This window comes from Nelumbo lutea, chromosome 3, assembly GCF_056320005.1.
Source record: "Nelumbo lutea isolate HS-2025 chromosome 3, American lotus-T2T, whole genome shotgun sequence".
In the NCBI taxonomy this organism is placed as follows: domain Eukaryota; kingdom Viridiplantae; phylum Streptophyta; class Magnoliopsida; order Proteales; family Nelumbonaceae; genus Nelumbo; species Nelumbo lutea.
Window position 1 is genome coordinate 39,714,624 of NC_142686.1, and position 26,232 is coordinate 39,740,855.

Below are 26,232 nucleotides of genomic sequence, written 5' to 3' on the forward strand. Positions count from 1 at the left end.
TTGTACCAAGAAAAATCACATTAAATTATCTCTTCGTTTCCAATATCAAGTGCAACTTGATTTTACAATCCTATTACTATTAAATTTACATATCATATATTTTGTTTGTCCTATAAAACTCCAAAATATCCCAATGAAATTTTTCCTCGTGTACAATAACAGGGCCCAGCTATATTATGCATTGCTGTTCCACGTAGCCCATGAGCAACAACTTTGCAACAATGACACCGTGATTGTTAACAGAAAATCCAAATACCTTTAGCCTAAGACGAGGACTTGAGTAGCTTCTTGTAATCATGGAAATTCCCTTTGAACGGTGCGACCTTGCCTTGTGATACTACCCACAGTTCTTCCACACTCTCGGATATTAAATGCTCATCGTGGCTAACCTGGAAAGGGGAAACTAAATCTTAGTGAAGGGCGTAAAAATGAACAGAATGAATGTACACTTTTTTCCCAATGATTAGACAAAGTAACAAAACAATAGAAGGGGTGAATATATAAAGCAAAAGCATAATACCATGAGTACACCGCCTTGGAAGAGAACCAGACCTTGAATGAGTGCTTCTACAGCATCCAAATCCTGTATGCGGAAATAAAAACATATCTAATGAGCAGTCAAAATTTTAATTTACAAGAGTACAACTTTACAAAGAGTGAACCCACACGAAGCTTTTACAGTGTACTACCCCTCCGCCCAGAAAAAGTGTGCCAACTAAATACAAAGACATGTATTCAAGTATTTAACAAAACAATTGCATGTCAAAAAATTATTGATAACTATTCTAAATTTTATTAAAATAACAATGAAAAAGAGTAATTAGTACAATATGCTTCGTAAAATCAGCTAAACCCCCATAGTGGCTAGCCTCGGTTAACCACCTCTTCAAAGATTTATTACATTCCTCCCCCCTTAGGACATCTGATTTCTCGCTGCCCTTCTTTTGCAAATCCATTGGCAGATCATGACACCCACTTTTTTAGTCCCAACTTTATTCGAGGGGCAGCCACCTTAAAATTTTATTAACCATTTTCAAAACAAAAATCTAAAAAAATAAGGGAGCACATATCCCACCTTGCCCCTAATACCAAGAATACAAAGCACTCCACCATCTCAGGCCCACCCAAAAAAGAAAAGAAAAAAATACAACGAAAATGAACCACATACAACCTAGCTTGTTCTAAGAAGGATCATGGCAGTCATGTAACACTTGCTCTTAGCTCATTCATAATTTCTTTTATTTTTTTATAAACATAATCTCTTTTGTTTCCCTAATTGCAAGTCTGTACCTCCAAGGTCCCTAGGTGACACATTGACAACAATGGATTACACCAATATGGTATTTGATAACTAAATTAGTAGGCACTGAAAGTACAATTTGAAAAAGGTTCCAACTAAAAATGACTTAAATCCAGGGGTAATGTTAGTGTATGTTAAAATGTTTTAGAAGTATAACAATGAAAATAATTAGAGGACAAGTTACTCAAATGGCTAAAGGAGCATTCTTATCTTTTCTGCAATCCTCCTTCAGCACATCAGCTGTTTTCAAGCATCGCCTAAATCATAACATTATGCCAACCAACCAATCATCTAGGCAATATGATAAAAATCATATAAACAAGAGCAGTTTTTCGTCTACTTAACTCCTAGATAGCACACACTTGACTGGATCGTCTGGACCCAGTAGAAACATTTACAAATGCAAGTGTAAGTTAAAACATATAATGTGCAAAGGGCAGGCAGGACTATGTTGGGTATTTCCCAAAAATGAAATAATCAGTAAAAGTACAAAATATAAGATACATCTATGCCAGGTCATAAATGCAGGTTGTCCAAAAATGGAACAACCAGTACCAGTACAAGCACAGTAAATACATCGATGGCAAATGTCATCTCCAATCAAATTATAGGAGGTTACTCACTGATAACTTTTGGTTACAGAATGACCAAGTCAGAAGTTGAATCAATTTTAAGAACAATTAAATGTCACATACACTTTGGTTCAACAGCATACATTCTCAATCAACCATACTTCATTTCTGAGCACTCATCTTTGCAAGAACCCTGAACTGTATCATGTCCAGTACCAAAGGCCTGGTTTGTTTGCAATGCAATTTCATTTGCACTAGTACAAAAGTATGGGAATGCAAATGATTTGAGTGTACATTCTTTTTTTTTTTTTTCTTGCTTGAGATTTCACTTTGTCTGATTGTAATGTAGACAAAGCAAAACAAAACCTGAATGAAGTAAAGTTAAGTAAAAAACAAAGAAAAAGTCAACCAGAATTTGCATTCTCATACATTTGAACTAGTGAAATGAAATTGCACTGCAAAAAGAGCTTTAGGTATAGGGATGACATTTCATGGAAAACCAAGACTAGACAAAGTTACTTGTTTGGAAAATACAAAATAGGGGCTATATAACATCAAGTTCTTTTCTGCTAGGGAAAAGTACTGAGAAATCAGCTCTATAAAACTGACATAAGCACCAAGTCAAAAAGCCAAGCCTCAAGTTCCATAATCCTTTAATAAAGGAGAAACAACAAAATACAGCAAGAAAGGCAAGCTACAACTCACAAGATGGTTCGATGGCTCATCAAGCAGAATGATATGTGGTTTTTTGAAAGTTATCTTTGCAAATGCAACTCTGCTTTTCTGACCACCTGAAATAACATTTTAGATCAGTACTATGGTCATTATGGAACCCAATGTTCAAAGAATCGCTATACAAACAGAATTTGCTCATGGAATTTGAATTGTAAAACTCAGATTTTACTAAGATTAATAGATCAAGAAGTTGGACACTGACTCATCTGAATCAATTTTAAATTAAACTCCCTCCGTTTTAAGCTTGAACCATGGTTATTAATGCAAGTTTCCACTCTACAGGCACATCTAACATGCATGAAGATTATAAGATTTAGGTACCTGACAAAATATACATTGGCTGAAGAGCAAGATTTAGGTACCTGACAAAGTATACATTGGCTGAAGAGCAAGATTGCCTGTTACACCGAAGGAACCCAAGTGAGCTCGGAGCTTCTGCTCTGGCACTCCCTGCAAGGGACAAACTATCTCAACAAATTCTGATACAATAATCACTCTGCTCATGTTTCGTGCAAACATAAGATCACTAGCTAAAATATTCATCAGTTAATAGAGTAAGCCACTCCAATTAGAACCTTTCCACAAATGGACAAAGAATTAAGAGCAGCATTTTGAAAGTAGTCCAGTTCCGGGGGTACTAACAAGTAGAATGTGCGTGTTTTTAAGTGGTGTTTTAGACTCAAACCAGACCAGATGGTTGGACCATTAGACCCGGGAGGCCATTCCAATTTTTTAAAACCCCGGTTTTCAATTTTCTGGAAAACTAGTGGAACGGTCAAAACCAGGCAGAGCCATTGAAAACCAGCTGGGTTTAACGCCCCAACCTGTTTCAATGGCCCACCCAGGTCAGTAAATGCTCAGAAACATAAAATGTTAAAGGGGAGAGTCAAATTCGTTACTTGTTAAATACATGGACATTTGGGGCCAAAAACAAGAACTAACCACCCAGACAGCACGTTCAGATGTGATATAATTTATAAAACATATATAGCAATTATGTGACTCACGGTCAAACCATTTGACCCGCAACCTGGCAATCATTCTGGTAGTCTGGTCTGAGTCTTACAACATTGGTTGATATTGTATTAACTAGTAGAATACTAGCACAATTTCCATTTTAGTTCATAATGGTAGGATGCCAAGGGTCCATTACTTGGAGCAATGGTAAAATGCTGGACTGACAACTGTGAAAATGCAGATTTGGCTCATGAGAATGGTCACTTTATGCTTGTTAGTGTCAACAGTACAGGGGTACTTTGGTCTTTTGGCTTATCTAGTTGAAAGTGAAAGGTCTTCTTTATTCAAGTTCAAGTTATGTGTCCCATCACTTATAAGGGACAATACTGTCTTTCTTGTAACTCAACCATTTACTACAAATACAAAGTGGGTCGGCTAGAGAGGGAGACTTTGACACTACTTCTTCTTCTTCTTCTTCTTCTTCTTCTTCTTCTTTTACATGGTATAAGAGCAAATATAACAAGTTCAGATCCGCTCTCCTTTTTTCTGATTTACCCAGTTTTTTTTATCGCCCTTTTCTCTAGGGTTTCGTAGATTTCTCAAGAATCACTGGGAGATTAAGGGAAAGGCTGCAAAGGAGTGATCGTTTTTCTCTGTAGGAGGCCTTCATGCCTCCGCTTTGTGGTGCAGTGGTTGTTTGTGGTGATTGGTAGGAAGCTCTCTATTCGATGGTATGAAGAGAGCAGGTTCGGGTGGAGTAGTGTTCAGCCGGGTACAAGTTAGTTCTGTAGTGTGCAGTACAGGTGTTTGATTTGATGGCTGATTGATTACAGCTCTTGTATTAGGTGTGTGATGTGTATTTGAAGAAATCAGTGGTGTTGAGAGTGAGTTAGGGTTTTGCGGTGGTGCATGAAGTTGTACTGAATAGTCAAAGGTGAATACCTTGTTTATAACAATGATTTCTTTGTGAAGTGAGGTGAATTAGTTAAGATGGCATCAACTGGAGATGGGAATGACAATAAAACAGGTGTTATGATTTCTCCAGATTACCTAAATGTTCAAATGACATCTATTAAGTTGAATGGTGAGAATTATGTGCCATGGGCCAAATATGTGGAGGTGTTTTTAAAAGCCAAGAAAAAGGTAAAACATGTGAGAGAGGAGAAACCCTCCTCTAATTCTCAAGGGTTCAGTGATTGGGAACAGGAGGATGCACAAATCATGGCTTGTTGTGGAATGGCATGGAACCTAAAATCAGTGTGAATTTTAGGTTCCTAGATACAACTAAAGAATTCTGGGACCATGCTAAGTGTTATAGACTGTATAATTAAAATAGGAAGATGTTACAAACTGTATAATTAAAATAGGAAGTAAATACTAGGGAGATATGATGTTACAGACTGTATAATTAAAATAGGAAGTAAATACTAGGGAGATATGATTTACCTTGATTGTAGGACTGATTTGTAGGAATTTGATTAGTCTTCTCTCCTAATATATTCTTTCCTAACATAGAATTTGTATCTTGTATATATACATACGAGATTGATGAATAATACATTCCGATGTTTTCAACAGATGTGCTCTGTTGATTTTCGGTGTTCAAAATATTCTGTTTATTTGAATTTTGAGATTATGGCAGACAAGAAATCAGTAGTTATGTCGGATGTTGTTCCAGTGATGTCAAAAATAACTGAGCATAAGCTTAATGGCTCTAATTATCTGGATTGGAGTAAAACTATTCAACTATATTTGCTGAGTATTGCTATGGATAACCATTTGACTGATGACTCGAGAAAGTCTTGGTTGAGGGAGGATGCCCGTTTGTTCTTGTAGATACACAACTCCATTGAAAGTGAGGTGGTTGGTTTAGTCACTCACTATGGATTTGTTAAGAAATTAATGAACTATCTAGAGTTCTTGTACTCTGGAAAGGGGAATATTTCCCGCATTTATGATGTGTGCAAAGCCTTTTACAGGGCGGACAAAGGCGATAGATCTCTTACAAGCTATTTCATGGATTTCAAGAAAACATATGAAGAACTTAATATGTTGCTTCCGTTTAGTACTGATGTGATTGTTCAACAAGCTCAGCGAGAAAAGATGGTTGTTATGAGTTTTTTAGCTGGCCTACCTTCTGAATTTGAGACTGTTAAATCTTAGATTCTTTCCAGTTTAGAGATCTCTTCTCTACAAGATGCTTTCAGTAGGGTCCTTCGTACAGAATGTTCTCCACCTGTTCAGCCTAGTAGTGCCCTTGTCAACCGCAATAATACATCTGAATCAGGGAGACAACAATACAAGAGTGGTAGTGGTAGGTCAAGTAACTATGACAGGAATACTAATACTCGTGGACAGGAGTTAGGAGAGATAGTGTCATTACTGTCATAAGCCAGGACATATGAAGCGGGATTGCAGGAAGTTGTAGAATAAGAAAACTCAGTCAGCCCATATTGCATCCACCACGGATACTTCTAAGAAGTCTATTATGATATTTGCAGATGAATATGCCAAATTTGCTCAGTACCAAGAATCATTGAAACCTCAATCTACTCCTGTTACTGCCATCGTCAAGTCAGGTAAACCCAATACATGTCTTGTTTCCTCCTCTTCAAAATGGGTCATTGATTCTGGAGCTACAGATCATATAACAGGTAATTCAAGTCTGTTTTCTACCTTTCAGTCACATAAATCTACCTCTCCTGTTACTTTAGCAGATGGGTCAACATCTTGTGTTATTGGGTCTAGCACAATTAGTCCAACACCATCACTTCCTTTGTCATTTGTTCTTAGTTTACCTCAGTTATCATTTAATTTAATTTCTGTTAGCAAACTCACTCATACCCTTAATTGTTGTGTCTCATTTTTTTCTAATTATTGTTTATTTCAGGATCTTACGATGAAGAAGATTATTGGTAAGGGACATGAGTCTGGAGGTCTCTACATCCTTGATACACAAGTTCCAAGATCCATAACCTGTTCTGGAGTTGTTACCCCTTTTGAAGCACATTGTCGGTTGGGCCACCCCTCTCTCCATGTGTTAAAGCAAATTTGTCCTCAATTTCAGAGTTTGTCGTCATTAAATTGTGAGTCTTGTCAGTTTGCTAAACACCATCGTCTTAGTTCGAGTCCTAGAGTCAATAAACGAGCTAGTGCTCCTTTTGAATTAGTCCATTCAGATGTTTGGGGTCCGTGTCCAGTTGAGTCCAAAACTGGGTTTAAGTATTTTGTTACTTTTGTTGATGATTACTCTCGTATGACATGGTTATATTTAATGAAAAATCGTTCTGAGGTGTTTTCTCATTTTTCTGTTTTCTGTGCTGAAAATAAAACTCAATTTAATGTTTCTGTACAAATATTGAGAAGTGATAATGCTAAGGAGTACTTGTCAGAATCCTTTCAAACTTACATGCTTCAGCATGGCATTCTTCATCAAACTTCTTGTGTAGATACACCATCTCAAAATGGGGTTGCTGAACGGAAAAATAGATACCTTGAAACTACAAGAGCTTTGTTATTTCAAATGAAGGTTCCTAAACCTTTATGGGCTGATGCAGTTTCCACAACATGTTTTTTTTATTAATCATATGTCTTCATCTGTCCTTCAGGGTAAGACTCCTTATCATGTTCTGTTTCCAAATAAAACATTGTTTCCTATTGAGCCTAGGGTATTTGGGTGTACATGCTTTGTTCGGGATGTTCGTCCTCAGGTTACCAAACTAGATCCAAAATCTTTGAATTGTGTTTTTCTTGGGTATTCTCGTGTTCAAAAAGGGTATAGATGTTATTGTCCTACTCTTCACAGATATCTTGTGTCAGGTGATGTTAATTTCCTAGAAGATACACCTTTCTTTCCATCTACACCTCATTCAAGTCAGAGGGAGGATGATAATTTGTTAATCTATATTGTCACATCATCTGGTTCACATCCTATTGAATCTACTCCTGCCAGGCCTAAGCCACCTACAATACAGGTTTATTCTTGGCGACCAACCCCTCCGGATCCATGTCCTGCACCAGCTCTAATGGTGATCTCCCTATTGCTCTTCGTAAAGGTAAGCGTAAGTGTACTTATCCAGTATCTTCATTTGTGTCTTATAATCATTTGTCGTCCTCTTCTTGTTCTTTTATTGCATCTCTTGATTCTATCTTTGTTCCTAAGACTGTTAAAGAAGCCCTTTCTCACCCTGGATGGCGTAATGCTATGATTGAGGAGATGAATGCTTTAGAGGACAATGGTACTTGGACATTGGTAAATTTACCTGCAAATAAGGCTATTGGGTGTAAATGGGTGTTTACAGTTAAAGTCAATCCTGATGGGTCCATTGCCCGATTGAAAGCCCGTCTTGTTGCTAAAGGATATGCTCAAACTTATGGAGTGGATTATTCCGATACCTTTTCTCCTGTTGCTAAACTTACTTCTGTCAGGTTGTTTATTTCTATGGCAGCTACTTATAATTGGCCCCTTCATCAGTTAGACATCAAGAATGCTTTTCTTCATGGGGATCTTCAAGAGGAAGTTTATATGGAGCAACCGCCTGGCTTTGTTGCTCAGGGGGAGTATGGGAAAGTTTGCTATCTTCATAACTTTGTACCGGTTGAAGCAGAGTCCTCGCGCCTGGTTTGGTAAGCAAAGTCTTCAAGCACTCTATTGCCGGCATCATTTTGTTAGTTGTGTATGTGGATGATATTGTCATTACAGGGAGTGATACTACAGGGATTTCACCCCTTAAATCCTTTCTCCACACTCAGTTTCATACCAAAGATTTGGGAATGTTGAAATACTTCTTGGGTGTTGAGGTAACAAGAAGCAAGAAGGGAATATTCTTACCTCAAAAGAAATATGTACTTGACTTGTTGTCTAAGACGAGAATGTTGGGAGCTAAGCCATGTAGCACTCCAATGGTTCCTAACTTGCAGCTCACAAAAGATGGTGAATTATTTGAAGATCTTGAGAGATATAGAAGATTGGTCGGAAAGTTGAATTATCTTACAGTAACTCGTCCAGATATTGCATATTCAGTTAGTGTGGTGAGTCAGTACATGTCCTCTCCAACAGTTAATCACTGGACAGCTGTAGAACAAATTTTGTGCTACTTAAAAGGAGCACCTGGGCGAGGAATTTTGTATGGCAATCATGGTCATACTAGAATTGAATGTTTTTCAGATGTTGACTGGACAGGATCCAAGGAAGATCGAAGGTCTACTTCAGGCTATTATGTATTTGTTGGAGGGAATCTAGTTTCATGGAAAAGCAAGAAGCAGAATGTTGACTCACGTTCGAGTGCAGAATCGGAATATAGAGCTATGACCAAGTCTGTGTGTGAAATAATGTGGATATATCAGCTTCTGACTGAAGTAGGTCTTAAAACTTCAATACCAGTCAAGTTGTGGTGTGATAACCAAGCAGCTCTTCACATTACACCTAATCCTGTTTTTCATGAACAAACTAAGCATATCAAGATTGATTGCCATTTCGTTCGTGAAAAGATTCAGCAAGGTTTGATTTCTACAAGTTATGTGAAAACGGGGAGAACAACTGAGAGATATCTTCACAAAGGCTCTTAATGGGGTTAGGGTTGATTATCTTTGTAACAAGCTAGGCATGATTAATATCTATGCTCCAGCTTGAGGGGGAGTGTTACAAACTGTATAAATAAAATAGGAAGTAAATACTAGGGAGATATGATTTACCTTGTAGGACTGATTTGTAGGAATTTGATTAGTCTTCTTTCCTAACATAGAATTTTTATCTTGTATATATACATACGAGATTGATGAATAATACAACAAATTCTTCTTCCTCCTCTATTTACTCTTATTTTACACTAAGAAACTTTACTCCGGCCAAGATAATATTATTAGGATATATCAGTTGTACCAAGATTACTTTAATCTGAAGCAAGGTAACCAAAGCTTAGAGAAATACTATACAAGCATGAGGAATATCAGAAATGAGCTTTGTAATCATTCATGAAGAGTGGGAGACGAGAGAGAGAGAGAGAGAGAGAGAAGAGAAGAAAAGGGAGATACGATTGAGAGGAAAAGAACAAAAACCACCACTGGCTGCCGCCAGTTCTCTATTTATATTAACTTAATAAAAATAATAGAAATTACAAGTATGCCCCTGGCAGCACACCCTAGAACCAAACTAATAAGAAAAAAAAAAAGAAAAGTAACTAACTGACAGTATCTTAAGAAGTCAGCCTACTAACAGCAACTACAAAGTAACAATTAAATAAGCCTTACAGCACTCCCACTCAAGTTGGGCTGAAAATGTCTATCATGCCCAACTTGTCACATAACTCATTGTGCCACGAGTATGAAAGCCCCTTTGTGAGGACATCAGCAAGTTGTTCCTTGGAGTTGACATAAGGGATGCAAATTTCCCTTTTTTCCAATTTTTCCCTTATGAAGTGTTTGTCCACCTCAATGTGCTTGGTCCTCTCATATATGACAAGGTTGTTGGCGATGTTTATTGCAGCCTTGTTGTCGCAGTAAAGAGACATAGGACTATGAACAACAACTCCAAGCCCCCCTAGAAGATTCTTTAGCCAAAAGACTTGAGCCACCCTATGTGCCATAGCTCTATATTCAGCTTCAACGCTTGACCTTGCTACCACACTTTGCTTCTTGCTTTTCCAGGTCACTAGATTTCCTCCCACAAATGTGCAATACCCGCTTGTGGACTTTCTGTCATCCACAGCACTTGCCCAATCAGCATCTGTAAAGACTTCCACCTTTAGGTGATTGTGTTTATTGAATAGTAGACCTGTTCCAAGATATTTTTTCAAGTACCTAAGAACTCTCTGCGTTGCCTCCATGTGTGGTTTCTTAGGAGAGTACATGAGTTGCCTTAGGACCCCAACAGAATAGGCAATGTCTGGATGGGTCATGGACAAATAAATCAGCTTTCCAACTAACCTTTGGAATTATTTCACATCTTTCAGAGGTTCACCATCACAGCCACCTAACTTGTGGTCAACATCCATGGGAGTATCTGTCGGCCTTGCACCTAATTTGCATGTGTCCTGTAATAGATCAAGGGAATATTTCCTTTGAGAGATAAAGATACCATTTTCTGAGCGAGCAACTTCAATCCCAAGGAAATACTTCAGGGGACCTAGATCTTTCACTTCAAATTTAGATGCAAGGAATGGTTTCAATTTTTGTATCTCTGAACTCCAACTTCCTATAATGATGATATCATCCACATACACTATCAATACAACAACCTGTTCCTGACATCTCTTCACAAAAAGTGTATGATCAGACTGACATTGTTTGAACCCCATCTGCTGAGCTGCCATGTGAAACTTACTGAACCAGGCTCTAGGAGATTGTTTTAAGCCATAAAGAAACTTCGCAGCTTGCACACCTTATTTTCACTTCCCTTGACACAAAATCCAGGGAGTTGAACCATGTATACTTCCTCCTCTAAGTCACCATTCAGAAAAGCATTCTTTATGTCCAGTTGATGCAATTCCCAGTCAAGATTAGCAGCTAAGGACAAGAGAACCCTAATTGAGTTTATCTTAGCTACTGGAGCAAAAGTCTCATCATAGTCAACCCCGTATATTTGTGTGTACCCTTTGGCTACTAATCTTGCTTTGTACCTTTCAATTGTTCTGTCTGCCTTGTGTTTAACCATGAACACCCATTTACACCCCACGGGGTCTTACCCCTTTGGAAGATCCACCAATTCCCAAGTTTGATTTTTGTGAAGAGCATTAATCTCCATTTAGGGCATTTTAAGGCTTCTACAACATTTCTGGGAACAGGGATGCAATCAACTATAGATAGGAAGGCTCGGTATGAGGGGGAAATGTGATCATAGGAGACAATGGGTAATGAGGTGTTTGGTAGTGCATGACCTGACTCCCTTTCGTTGAGCAATAGGAATGTCAAGGTCATCCACAGTAGGAGTAGGGTTAGGGAGTGGACTTACCTCCTGGGAATCTAACGGTGTTGGTTGCTCAGTGTTTGGCTGCTCCACATCTCTATCACATCGCTGATCTCTACGGTGTATACGTTGGAAGACACGAAAGGGAGCAAGGTCCGGAATAAAAGGAAGAAATACCTAAACCTGCTTCTCTTCCACACTACTACTCTCCCCCTGAGGAGTAGGGAAGAATGGCTCAGACTCAAAGAATGACACATCTATAGACACAAAAAACTTACAACTAATGGGATCAAATCGCCAATACCCTTTTTGAGAGGAAGGATACCCCAAAAAGATACAAAGAATGGACCGAGGGTCTAACTTACCTCGAGATTGAGACAAATCATGGACAAAGGCACGACAACCAAATACTCTCATGGGAATGGAAAATAAAGAAGACTGAAGGTACAATAACTGATGAGAGGCCATGTAGGTCAGCACTTTGGAGGGCATGCAATTGATGACATAAGCAGCTGCAAGTATAGCATCCACCCAAAACCTTTTTGGAACATTCATGTGTAGCATCATCCCACGAGCCACCTCAAGGAGGTGTCTGTTTTTTCTCTCTGCAACACCATTTTGTTGTGGTGTTCTAGCGCATGAGCTCCTATGAATAGATCCGTGGGAGACAAAGAACTCATTGAGCTCCCCATGGAAGTATTCTTTTGCATTGTCGGATTGAAAGATCTATATTTCAACATAGAATTGCGTAAATACCACCCTCTGGAAGTCTTTCACAATCTTTGGAACTTCGTCTCTACTACGCATAGGAATTACCCATGTATAGTGAGAGTAATCATCGATCAATGTGATAAAGTACTTATATCCGCCCTCAAAGATTACATTAGTAGGCCCCTACACATCAGAATACACAACATGAAAAGGAACATTTGATCTTTTATTACTTGAGTGAAAAGTTGTTCTACATTGTTTGCTCAACTAACACATTTGACACTGGAACTCCGACACTAAACATGACTTAAATAAAACCGGAAACAAAGACTTTATTATTTCAAAAGAAGCATGACCTAAATGACTATGCCACAAAAAAAATTGACTCTTATTTGACTGACTATGTGACTCTGAGGATGACACCGAGAGACCAGCTTTGTTGTCGAGAATGTAGAGACCATCCACTAGGCACCCTCTACCAATCGTCCTCCTAGAAGTTAGGTCCTGAAAAACACATGAGTCAGCAAAAAATTCTACACTACAGTTTAAAGAGCTTGTAATACTACTAATTGAAAGCAAAATTATAGGAAGTTGAGGGACATGCAATACACAATTCAGGTTAAGGCCATGGGGAAGAGATATTGATCATTGGCTTGCAATGGAGGAAAAAGAGAAATCTGCAAGTCTCACTCTATCCCTTCCTGACAAAAGGCTATAGTCTGAAACAAGTTCGGCTTACCGGTCATGTGGTTGGAGGCCCCTGAGTCAATGATCCAAGGGGAATCCATGGGAGTGACATGGGATGCAGAAGCCGTATTACCTGAAGTAGAGTGAGTATCAGTGACTGAGCTGTCCATTTATCGCAAAGCCCTACCATAAGATTTCAGGTGTTCTCTCAAGGAATTCATTATACCTTCCTTGGGGACAGAATTATTAAGGTGGTCCCGGGTACTACCGGCAACCTGAGTATCTTGGGTTGCCACATGTGCTGCATTCTTTATTGTGTTCATCTTCTGACCTTGACCTTTACCCTGTTCTTGATTCTTCACTGCCCACTTGGGTTTCCTGTGGATGTCCCAACAAGTGTCGCGTGTATGCCGTGAACGCCGACAGTGGGTACAAAACAACTTATCTTTATCATCAGTCTTCTTAGTGTCACTTTTCTTCCCTGTGGAGTTATTATTCATTGCAGCCAAAGCAACTTGTTGGTCCCCTTCAGCTGTAACCATCACACTCTGCCTGCTTTCTTCCGATTGAACAAGGGAGTATACCTCATGAACCAACGGCAACTCTTTGCTTCCTAGGATCTAAACCCTCAACGGTCCATATGCAGGGTTCAGTCCCAACAAGATGGCAAACACACGTTGCTGAGAGACCAGCTTCCTGTAGGCCTTAGCATCATCATCATGTTTCCACTCTATAGCCTAATAATGATCCAATTCTTTCCATATGGAGGTAGGGCTGAATAATATGAAGACAAACTACGGTTTCCCTGTTTACAGGTTGAAGATTCGGCATGTAACTGGTAAACCTTGGCATAATGCCTTTGCTCAAAATAGGTAGTTTTGGCCTGTTCCCAGATCTCACTAGCGGTGTCTGCCCACATAAAGTTCTTCACATCAGGTTCCATGGCTACAAGGAGCCAAGACATCACCATACTGTTTTCTTGGTCCCACCTATCATGTTCAGCAATGTCACCCTTGGGTTCTTTCACCCTTCCATTTATGTAACCAGCTTTACCCCTTGTCGTTACATAGAGTTTTACGCTTTTAGCCCACTCCAGGTAGTTCAGACCATTTAAAGGGGTAATTGGCATGGGAAACATCATGTTTTCACCTCCCATACCAGCTGTGTTGCGGGTCGGTGTAAACCCCGATGAAGTTGATTCATAATTTGCCATAGGACACTGCTGAAAACAGTCCAAACACCACACTACACAACAGCCACAAGCAGAATACCAACCCTCAAGGAATTTACTTCTAGGATGTGAGGAAGAGAACAAGACACTACTGAAATCAACTCTGAGATGGTTCAGTCAATAAACCAGCTCGGTAATCAGTCCAACATAGCCAAGGCAGACATTACCATCAGTCTGACTGCAGCTCATACAGTCTAACAGTCCAGCATCCAAACAAATATATAGAACCAAGGAATAAGCCCTTCACACCATTGGCCAAAAAAGACAAAAACAAGAACACACCTGTCTAGCACCTGTACGAAGGTGCCAACCTGAAATCGACTTCACAGCATCGAATAGAGAAGGAAGAGAATCTCTATCAGCATCGTCCTTCTCCGACTAGGGTTTCCTTGATATTACAGCCAAGGAAAAAACCACAGGAGGTGCCACCAGTAATCTGCTAGGGTTTCTCTGTCTTCCACGTCCAAGAATTTAAAGAAGGAAGAAAAGACGAAGCAGGTTCAAAACAGGAGGGATCAAAGGTCTTTTACAGCCCAGAAAACCTTGCTCTGATACCATGCAATCATTCATGGAGAGTGGGAGACGAGAGAGAGAGAGAGAGAAAGAGAAGAAAAGGGAGATACGATTGAGAGGAAAAGAACAAAAACCACCACTGGCTGCCGCCAGTTCTCTATTTATATTAACTTAATAAAAATAATAAAAATTACAAGTATGCCCCTGGTGACACACCCTAGAACCAAACTAATAAGAAAAAAAAAAAAAGAAAAGTAACTAACTGACAGTATCTTAAGAAGTCAGCCTACTAACAGCAACTACAAAGTAGCAATTAAATAAGCCTTACAACAAGCTTAATGTATATCATCCTCTAACTCCGGATGTCAGGTTCAGCAACAGCAGCGAGAGCAACTTGATGTGACAAGGTTCCTAGTGGGTCTGAAGGCTGAATATGAACTTGTTCGAGCACAAATATTGGGGGGGTCAGCTCTTCCCTCACTTGAAGAAGTGTTTGCCCGTCTCTGTTGGATATCTATTGAGTCTACAAAGTCTTCTTCTCTCTTGGACAGATCTGGTTTTGTGGTGAGTAGAGGGAGAGATCATGGAAATAAAGGTGGAGGTGGTGGCCGTGGGTTTCCAAGAAACCGAGATGGCTCTATGTTTAATCGTTCTGGTGGCCATAGTGGTGGTCGAGAGTCAGGGGGAGGTCGTGGTAGAGGAAGAAGCAATGCACCTAGAAAATGCACATACTGTGGATTAGAGGGGCACACTGTTAATTTCTGCCCCAACACTTGGGCTAACCATGCTATGACCGGTGGCAATGGTACAGTTAGTGAAAATCAGCAAACTTATCAGACTCCCTCCACATCTACTGGTGCTTCTGGAAGGAGACGGTGAGTGTACCACGTGAGGTATATGAGAAGTTCCTTCAGACATCCTCTCAGCAAAACACAATTACTCTTGCCCATTCAAGTATGGCTTGCTTGGCTTCCAAACCTTCACACTAGATCATTGACTCTGGAGCCTCAGATCATATGTTTGGGACTCCAAATGTATTTTCTTCTCTTTCTCAGTCTTCCACATCCCAAACAGTTACTCTTGCTAATGGTTCTACATCTCCCATTTGTGATGTTGTGGATGTTGATCTTACCTCCTTATCTTTATCATCTATTTTATATGTTCCCAAGTTCCCATTTAACCTCATGTCTGTTAGTAGATTAACCAAGTCACTTAATTGTTCTATAACCATTTATCCCTCTTCTTGTGTGTTTTAGGATCTCAAGACGGGGATGAAGATTGGTGGAGGGCATGAGGCAAGTGGATTGTATTACCTTGATGGTGGTAGCCCGCTAGTAGCATTTCAGTCGTCTCTTACTCCTCTTCAATGGCATTACAGACTTGGTCATCCATCTCTCAAGGCTCTAAAGTTGTTGGTTCCGTCCTTAAGTCATCTTTCATTGTTGGATTGTAAGTTGTGTCAAATTGGGAAAAAACATAGAATCTCTTTTAGTCCAAGAATTGATAGTCGTGTCTTGAGTCCTTTTTCTTTAGTTCATTCTGATGTTTGGGATCCAAATAGAGTAGTGTCCTACAATGGTTATAAGTATTTTGTAATTTTTGTTGATGACTTTTCAAGGATGACATGGCTATATCTTATGAAAGATTGTAGTGAATTGTTCTCTATTTTTCAAAAATTTTATGTTGAAATTCATAATCAATTTGGAGTTCATATTAAAATTCTTTGCTCCGATAATGCAAAAGAGTACACCTCAACACCATTCCAGCAATACTTAGAGCATCAAGGAATATTTCATCAGACTTCTTGTTCCTACACCCCACAACAAAACGGTGTGGCTAAACGCAAAAACCAACATCTGCTTGAAACTGCTCGGTCCATTATGCTTAATATGAATGTTCCAAAGTGTTTTTGGAGTGATGCTGTCCTAACCTCATGTTTCCTCATCAATCGGATGCCCATGTCTATCCTTGGAAGTCAATCCTCTTTCCCAGTTTTGTTTCCCACTTTATCTATGTTTCCTCTTATTCCAAGAGTCTGGGTGCATTTGTTTTGTTTAAAATTTGGGGCCTGGCCTAGACAAGTTAGATGCACGTGCTACTAAATGCATCTTCCTTGGATATTCCAAGACTCAAAAAGGGTATAAATGTTATAACCCTACCTCTCAAAAGTCATTTGTGTGTTCAGATGTCACTTTCTTTGAAACAGTTTCATTTTTCTCTAGTATTGAGGTCCCTCCTCCTTCCCTCGTAGTTCCCCTTCCTCTTCCTGTTGAGGACCCCCTCCCCGTGGCTCCTGTTCTAGTGGCAGATGCCCCTCCTTCGGTTCTCATTCCTTCACCTTCCTCTCCCGTACAGGTTACTACTGAGCGGCCACCAATCCGGCAAGTGTATGCTCACAGGAGAGCACCGGCCCCACCTCCAATTCAGTCCTCGTTGACAGATCCTATGGTTGCACCTCCTCCTTCAGACCTTGATCTTCCTATTGCTTTATGGAAAGGTAAGCGTAGTTGTACATCTCATCGTATCTCTCACTATGTTTCAGTTGCTCACCTTTCTGCTTCCCATCGCCATTTTATATCCTTGCTATCCTCTGTTTCCACTCCCAAAACTATCCAAGAAGCTCTTACCTCTCCAGGGTGGCGACAAGCTATGGAAGATGAATTGTCTGCTTTACAGCAGAATAACACGTGGGAACTTACTACTCTCCCTCCTCGTAAGGATGTTGTTGGATGTAAGTGGATCTACACAGTGAAGTATCTTCCAAATGGCAGTGTGGAACAATTAAAGGCCAGGTTAGTGACCAAGGGCTATTCTCAGTTGTATCGTGAGGACTACATGAAGACATTTTCTCTTGTGGCTAAAATTGGCTCAATTCGGGTATTGATTTCATTAGCAGCAATGTATGACTGGTCTCTCTTGCAACTTGACATTAGGAATGCCTTCCTGCATGGTAATCTAGTTGATGAGGTATATATGGAGCAACCACCAGGGTTTGTTGCTCAAGGGGAGGATGGTAAGGTTTTTATACTTAAAAAGACAATTTATGGGCTGAAACAATCGCCATATGCATTGTTTGGTAGATTCAGTGAAGTAGTGAAGAACTTTGGGATGAAACAGTGTCAGGTATATCATTTCGTGTTCATCCATGACTCAAAAGATGGGAAAATCTTGCTAGTGGTGTATGTGGACAATATTGTCATAACTGGGAGTGACAGTAATGGGATTGACAAGTTGAAGAACTTCCTTTAGGATCACTTCAACAGAAAAGATCTGGGTAAGCTGACGTACTTCCTGGGAATAGAAATTGCAAGGTCAAGGCATGGAATTAACCTATGTCAAAGGAAGTATGTCATTGACCTACTTGAAGAAACAGGGTTGTTAGGTGCTAAACCAACCAAGACACCTATGGAACCAAATGCTAAGTTGAGTGTGGATGCAGGTGAGGAATTTGATGATCCTAGAAGGTACATGAGGTTAGTGGGACAACTAAACTATCTGATTATCACACAACCAAATATATTATTTGTTGTAAGTATGGTGAGTCAGTTTATGCAACATCCTCGGATTCCTTGTTGGGAAGCACTTCTAAGAATTGTTAAGTATTTGAAGGGTGCTTCAGGTCGTGATCTACTATACAAGAGTGGAGGAACTCTTAAGATAGAAGGAGATACAGATGTTGATTGGGCTGGTTTTATATCAGACAGGAGATCAACTATAGGATATTGTACTTTCCTTGGTGGCAATCTGGTAACTTGGAAGAGCAAGAAACAAACAGTGGTGGCAAGGAGCAGTGTTGAAGCTGAGTACAGGGCTATGGCTCATACTACATGTGAACTAGTATGGTTGAATAACTTGCTACAAGAGATGGGATTCTTAGTTGACAAACCCATGGGATTATAGTGATAATCAAGTTGTTGTACACATCTCTTCTAATCCAGTCTTCCATGAGAGAACAAAGCATATTGGAGTCGATTTCCAGTTTGTAAGAGAAAAAGTGATTAGTGGAGTGATAACTACATCTCATGTGAGCTCAGGAAACCAGTGGGCAGATCTCTTTACAAAGGGACTATCTCGGGGCAGAGTAGATTACATATGTGACAAGCTGGGACTATATGACAGATACTCTTCAGCTTGAGGGGGAGTGTTAGTGTCAATGGTACAGGGGTATTTTGGGTCTAGTTGAAAGTGAAAGGTCTTCTTTATTCAAATTTAAGTTATGTGTCCCATCACTTATAAGGGACAATACTGTCTTTTTTGTAACTCAACCATTTACTATAAATACAAAGTGGGTCGGCTAGAGTGGGAGACTTTGGCACTACTGCCAAACCCTTCTTCTTCTTCTTCTCATACTTCAAATCTGAACTGAATAAGATTGTTTTACAATGCTAAAATGCCAAATTTTGGGTCAGATGGGAGTCAAAATCCAACATGTGTCAAAGGGTCTGACTTGGCAAGATGAGAAAAGATGGACTCGGACATGTCTATAGAAAAGTATATACTTGTAAAACAATTCATATTTTTTAATTCTAACATTGTACCTGCAAAAAATGTTAGTAACTTTTTCCTTTTAGAGAATAAGTAACTTCCATTGCAAGGCATGTACAACCAAAAAGCCTCTAAAGACAAACTGATTTACACAGGTAATGAATCGGCACCATACAAAAAATCCCTATCCAGCCCTGGTTTAGCTAAAGTATCTGCCATAGAGTTCAAAACTCTTGGGGTCCATCTCAAAGAGCAATTCAAAGAAATTGAAATGTCACGGATGTCATAAATAAGGTGACCAGCCTCCAGGAGCCCTGGTCCAAACTAGAAGATCCAATAGCATTCCTAGAATCACCTTCAATAGCAAAAGTAGCCAATAAGGGCTTAGCAGCCCTCAAACCCACCAGCAGAAATAGGAAGAGCATTCAGAAATTGTTATGGAGATACACTAGCCCTTGTACTCAGAACCCATTGGTCATGGTAATTCAAGACAAGCTGAACCGATGGCAGCCCAAGGGATGGGTTGGCCAAATCCCCACATTATAAGGATTTTGTGGTGGAAGAGGACTCTTGGGAAATATATCCAGGTCATGAGGGAGGTAAAATAATTGGCTATGGACTTGAGAATAAATCATAACAGGAAACCAAGATCAGCCAACAGTATAGTTGATCAGTGGTTAGCTGAGGAACCAGAAATCAATTGGATTGGGGCCTGATTCCCCTGGATGACTTGCAAAAAGTAAAATTCAGAAGGGAGGGGGTAGATGATAGACAAAGTAGGTGTGTTTTGCACAATTCTATTTTAACACCATCTTTAAGATATTAATAGTGAAAGAATTTCTTGTGGTTTCTTATTTTATTGCAGCGGAAAATAAATGCAAACAATAATCTTGAACAACCAAGACCATGCACATGGTGACAAAAACCCTAAAACTATTAACATCATTGCATAGCTGTTATGCACCCCTTTATGGAGATTGTGATGCAGGAGCTGAAGAGTCAAAATTGAAATTTTATGAAATTTTATGTGTTTCTCTATTTTTGGACATAGGGGTATTCTTGTCATTTGCAATTTCCTATGAAGTCCATTGATAGGGTTTATATTGTCTAGTTATAGTTTGTTTATGTTTAAAATTTCAAAGTCATTGCATAAGTAGGATTAGAGTTATTAGGTCCGAATTGAAATAGGATATGACAGCTTAGTTTGAGTCCTAGGATTATTGAGTCTAACAATTTGACTCCTAGGATTATAATGAGTTAGAGTGTATAAATATGTATGGACGTTTTGCACAAAGCTATGGTGAGTGATTCCCATGCTCTAGAATGATCCTATGCACCCTGTGAGTGATTCCAGGTATTTTCTCTCTTCTTTCTCTCTATTTTCTCTCGTATTCCTTCAAGAAGGCATTACAGCCATCAACAGCCATAAAATTCTGATCCAAGAGACCATTCAACATTCTCTAAGGACTAGAACTGAGCTGGTCCTACATCAGATTGTCAGCAGATTTTGATTCTAACTGCAGCCTCGCAAGTGTCTGGCCTCCAAGATTGATCCACACAAAGCAGGAGACAAAGCTCCCTATTCTCTATGTAGATCACAATCCAAAAAAAAAGGGAGGGTTGGGAGGCTCCAAGATTGTGCTAGCAATCCTTTGGTGGCTAGAGTTTTTCAGAAAGAATGTATTCTCTAACCCTAGGGTCACCCCTTTCTAATATCTTGTACAGGTTGTGCTCTTTTTCTGATTAGGAGAGGATTTATCCAATAAATCCTCCTAATTATGAACAGGTCCTTAATTATTACAATTAGATCCCTCTACTAAGACTCCTCTTAGTGAGCACACCCTCCACCATACTTTGTCTACGGTTTGCCCCTTAATGTGTGTGACCTCTTAGGTTCAATGCTATTAGGCAGTGGCAAATGATGTCGAACTCCTTCAACATCCCAAATAAAACTCCTAGCTGAATCGAACTAAAACTCTTATTTCTCCCTTGAATGTGAATACTGTTCCACAAACCATGAGTAACACCTAGCAGTATGTCATAGTTACCCTAACAGCTTGAATTTGGCAGTTTGAACCTTTCCTTCTCCAGTTACCATACAGTTGAATCCTTCCATCATACAATGTCCCGAGAGAGCAAAGGGTCATGGTAAATAAGTCAAACCCTACAACCTTAGTCATATGCCCCATTGAGCTGATGATGACTCATATGGTGACACTTGGAACTTTCCATATACCATACTACCTTGACCAAGGACATTCTCTCTCCTCATGGAGAGTGATAAATTCCATGTTGTGCATTCACATACCACATGCATAAGACACTATAGCCAATATGTGCATGCTTAAATCCCATGGTTAGGGCATAAGTATTTGAACCATCAAACCATAATGCCCCATACACATGATGCCTCAGGTCTGAGGCTTATCTATATGACTAAAATGTTAGAAAGAGTTATTGACTAGTGACTCCATGTAACTGTTCTATTCTGGGTCATATTCAGTAAACCTGTTCTCTAACAGGCACCCACATATTTGCTTTATGTCTCCACACAAGTGACTCGGGGTTAATCACCCCATAAGGCAAGCATAACATGTGCTAATCTATCCGGACCATCAAAGCCCTCTTTGTATTAGGTAAAACATATCTCAAAATTTCTAACACACTTAGGACTATGTTTACTTGACAAAGAAACTATGGGCTATTCATATGAAACTAAAAAAATGTAAATATGAATAACTATGGGCCCTTTACTACTGTCACATAATTGGCTTTAGGGCATACAACTAACAAATAGGTCAAAGGAGTTCAGGCCTGAACCTAGGAAAGGGAAAGCAGTGATGGAGGGATAGAACTGTGGTACAAGAGTGCTGGATTGTATGGGACTGAATTCTGTGCCACAAGAAAGGGAAACTGTGGAGGCTGAAGATGCATTCAATGGATACAAAGAGGTTGTGATCCATTAAATGGGTCCAGACATTGATGGGGATAATGGAGACTTTGGAGATTGCTCTGCTGGTGGCAAAACATATAGAACTTGGACCGCTGAGATCAGGCAGGCTCTGGTGGTGTCAAGTACGAGTATGTTCATTGACAATGGTTTTATCTCCATGGGTGCTCTCATAGTTGTTGAGCTTTGGATTCTCAGGGTTATTAATAAAAGGAACGGAAGCTGAGACCGTGGAATTACTAACTGCAATCAGAAAGCAGGTGATAACATAAAAGGGTGGAGAGGAGAAGACAGACAGGGAGTTGTTTCACCTATCTTGGGGACCAAATGAGAGGGAAGATAGCTCAGCAAGGTCTGGGAGAGGAGGAAGGAAATTGGAGTTGTCATGGAATTTGAGTGGTTTAAATTCTGAGAGAAGAATGGTTGTAGGAGCTTTCATTAAAAGTTGGAAGGCAAGATATTTTGTGCTTACAAGTAATGAAATTGCAAGTTGTGGATTAGGGGTGAGCAAATGGGTAGGTTCTACCCGGAACCGAATGGAACCAACCTTGAACCGGCCTTGAACCGACCCTACACGATCTGTGTCAGGGTAGGGTCTGGTTCCAAATTCTTGGAGCCGACCCCTACCCAGGCCGGTTCCAGGGTCTAGGGGTTTACCCGAACCGATCCGATGAACCGGCCTTGGTGGAACCTGCCTTGGAACCGAACTTGCCTTGAAATAAACCCCATAATACTTTTGGGGACGTGAAGATTTGAACCCATGCACTCATAATTACAAAGGCCATGGTCTCACTTGACCACTGAGTTACTTTAAGTAATTACAAAGGCCATGCACTCATATTTACAAAATTTAAATTTAAATTATAAATTTTGAACCATATAATGATAGTCTACATATTATCTTACTCAATTTAATCAATAAAGATAATATAAGTTTTAAACTATATTTATTGAAAATCAAGTTTTTTAAAGAACATGTTCTTAAAGGGGGAGAGTAAACAAAGAACAGGTTCCACGGCACAGGTAGACCTTGGAACCAACCCCAGAACCACCAAGGCCAGAACCGACCTTGGAACTGACCTTCACAGGGTCGGTTCCAAAAACCTGGAGCCAACCCCTATAGGGTGGGTTCTAGGTTCTGCCATGGAACTGAACCAAACCGACCCATGCTCACCCCTACTATGGATTCAAGGATTATTCATAGCTAATGGGGAGACAGGAATTGTGAGTAGGAATTTAGGCCATCATTGGGGATGGCAGGAGGAATTTTGATGAGTAGACATTAATGTGGTTACAGCCAAGAGGGTAGTGAGGCAATTCTCTGTATCCACAGTTCTTTTGTTGTTTCATTGAAGATGATTGGGAGTGGAATCTATTCACAATTTGTGGTCCAAATGATGACAACCTTAGTGTAGTATTATTATGGGAGCAGCTTGACAATTTTAGAGATATTGGGAAGAGGGGGGAGGGGACCTTGGGTGAGCATATGAAAAGAAGGGAAGTAGTAGCAAACACTTTAGGCAGCAGGGGTTTTATCTATGCGTCAGTGGGAATTATACATGATCAAATAATCAAGAGGAGGGAGGAAGCAACCATGATAAACATGGACAGGTTCATGGTGTCTTCTGAATTGGAGGCCAGGTATACACAATTCCACATTTGTCTTTAGAAGCCGTGCGGCCCCTGCCCAAACCATTGTCCAATCATACTCCAATACTATTGGACTGTGGTAGAGTGGTTCAAACTCTGAAGGTTTTGTGAAGATTACAAACATGGTGGGGTGATTTCAACTTAGAAGATTTTGCTGGTCATGTCTTTTCTAAGAAGTCGAAAGCCTTAAAAGAAAAGATCAAGGAGTAGAAGAAGAACAAAAGAGTGCCTGGGCAATATAGCAAAGGTTGATAAGATGGAGGACGAGGGTAAGCTGAGAAAATAAGGAGAGTGACAGATAAACAAGATTAAGGGGCTACCAATGCAAGAAGAGAGAAAAATTAATTAAGAAGCTACTAATTCATGGGGAATTGGTGGATAAAGAGACTAGAAATAAAGTAGAAATCACTCATTATTATTCTGAACTATATAAGGAAGGGGTTCCATGAAGGACAAAGCTAGATGAGCTCCGATTTCACTCTTTATTCATGGACCAGGTGGATACGTTGGAGGAAGAGGTGGAGAATTTAGAGCAGCTCATTGGCTAAAAACTCTAGAGCTCTTCTCACCTTTCTCTTTGAATGCTATCATTGGAAATTTGAAGGAAGCGACAGACTCTTTATCAGCAAAAATGTAATATGCAGAAGATGGTTGTCACCAGAGGAGGGGTTCATAAAACTCAACTTTGATGGCAGTAGTAGGGGAACCCAGCAACTTCAGGAGTTTTTTTATGAAAGATAAAAGATTTCATTAAATTAGAAAGGGGTACATAAGAATATGTACAACAGGGAGCACACACACACAGATTACAAAGGCATAAACTCTCTCACCATGTAAAAGTTCCCTGTGGGCTCCCAATTTAGCCAACAAATCTGCTACAGAGTTTAAATCGTTTGCTGGAATGAAGCTGCCAAAGGAGAAGAGAAGAAGAAGAAGAAGGAGAGTTGAGAATGGCGGCAACAATCTCTCAGCCGACCCTACTCTATTATTAATAAGTGTATTACATAATGTTACAAAAATAGACTAGAATGCCCCCGATTAGTGATGGGACACCTAAACAAATAAAAAACACTAAATAAGATTAGGCCCAATAACAAAAGACTAAAGACCCAACAGAGATAAATAAACATATTAAGACAGCCGAACCAACACTCCCCCTCAAGCTAAGCATGGATGTCAATCATGTTTAGCTTGCCAAGTAAGTCCAAGAATTTTACTGTAGCTAGCCCTTTAGTTAAAACATTTGCAATCTGCATCTCGGAGGGAGTATAAGGAATGCATAGTTCTCCTGAGACTATTCTTTCTCTAACAAAGTGGGGGTCTATCTCAATATGTTTCGTTCTATCATGTTGCACTGGGTTATTTGCAATGTTGATGGCAGCCTTGTTGTCACAATACAACCTGAGAGGGCACTCGATCTTTATTCCAAGTTCACCAAGAAGGATCTTAAGCCACAGAAGTTCAGCAACACCATGAGCCATAGCTCGATATTCAGCCTCTGCACTTGATCTAGCAACCACATTTTGCTTTTTACTCCTCCATGTAACTAGATTTCCTCCGACAAAGATGCAGTACCCGGAAGTGGACTTCCTGTCCCCAACAGAGCCAGCCCAATCTGCATCAGTATATGCTTCAACTTCAATCTTATTGTGTTTTCTGAACAGAATCCCTTTCCCCGGGCAAGACTTCAAATATCTGAGAATCCTTTCCACAGCTTTCATGTGAGGGATTTTAGGAGTGCGCATGAACTAACTGACAACATGTACAGAATAAGCAATGTCAGGGCGAGTGAGGGACAGATAGATCAACTTCCCCACCAGCTTTTGATATCTTTCCTTATCAAGGTAGTCCTCTCCTATTGATTCCTGTAGACCATGGTTCTGTTCTATTGGAGTATCTGCTGGCCTACACCCCATCATGTATGTCTCTTGTAGAAGATCAAGGACATATTTCCGCTGACATATGTAGATGCCCTCTTTTGATCTAGCAACTTCAATCCCAAAGAAGTATCTCAGCTGACCCAAGTCTTTGATCTCAAATTCAGCAGCCAATAACTCCTTTAGTCTTTTAATCTCTATCTGATCATCCCCTGTAATCACCATATCATCCACATAGACAATAAGTGTTGTAATTTTTCCATTTCTCTTCCTTATGAACAAGGTATGATCTGCCCCACTTTGAGTATAACCGCCTTTCTTCATGGCCCCACAAAGCTTCTCAAACCAAGCTCGAGGAAACTGCTTAAGACCATATAGTGCTTTTCTCAGTCTGCACACCTTCCTGCCAAACCCATAACCTGGTGGAGGATCCATGAATACCACTTCATGTAGGTCGCCATTTAGGAAGGCATTCTTCACGTTCAACTGATGTATCTCCAATGAGAAATTTGCAGCTAATGACAATAGAACTCGGATTGTGTTGAGTTTTGCTACTGGAGCAAAGGTTTCTTTGTAGTCAATCCCTTCTTTTTGAGTAAACCCTTTTGCTACAAGTCTGGCCTTGTACCTTTCAATGGACCCGTCCTCCCTGTGCTTTACA

At 39.9% G+C, this 26,232-nt stretch overlaps 1 protein-coding gene across 1 annotated transcript in view; it reads right to left on the bottom strand.

Moving 5' to 3' along the window:
• The window catches only part of ABCF3 (general control non-repressible 3), a 57,095-nt gene continuing 30,863 nt past the window's right edge, over window positions 1–26,232 (bottom strand). The window contains exons 15-18 of the mRNA XM_088978515.1: window positions 2,970–3,057; window positions 2,578–2,663; window positions 521–583; window positions 1–389 (exon numbers count right to left, since the gene is read on the bottom strand). Of these exons, the coding sequence (XP_088834641.1) occupies window positions 264–389; window positions 521–583; window positions 2,578–2,663; window positions 2,970–3,057 (363 nt within the window). The 3' untranslated portion in view covers window positions 1–263. The remainder of the gene's footprint in view (window positions 390–520; window positions 584–2,577; window positions 2,664–2,969; window positions 3,058–26,232) is intronic.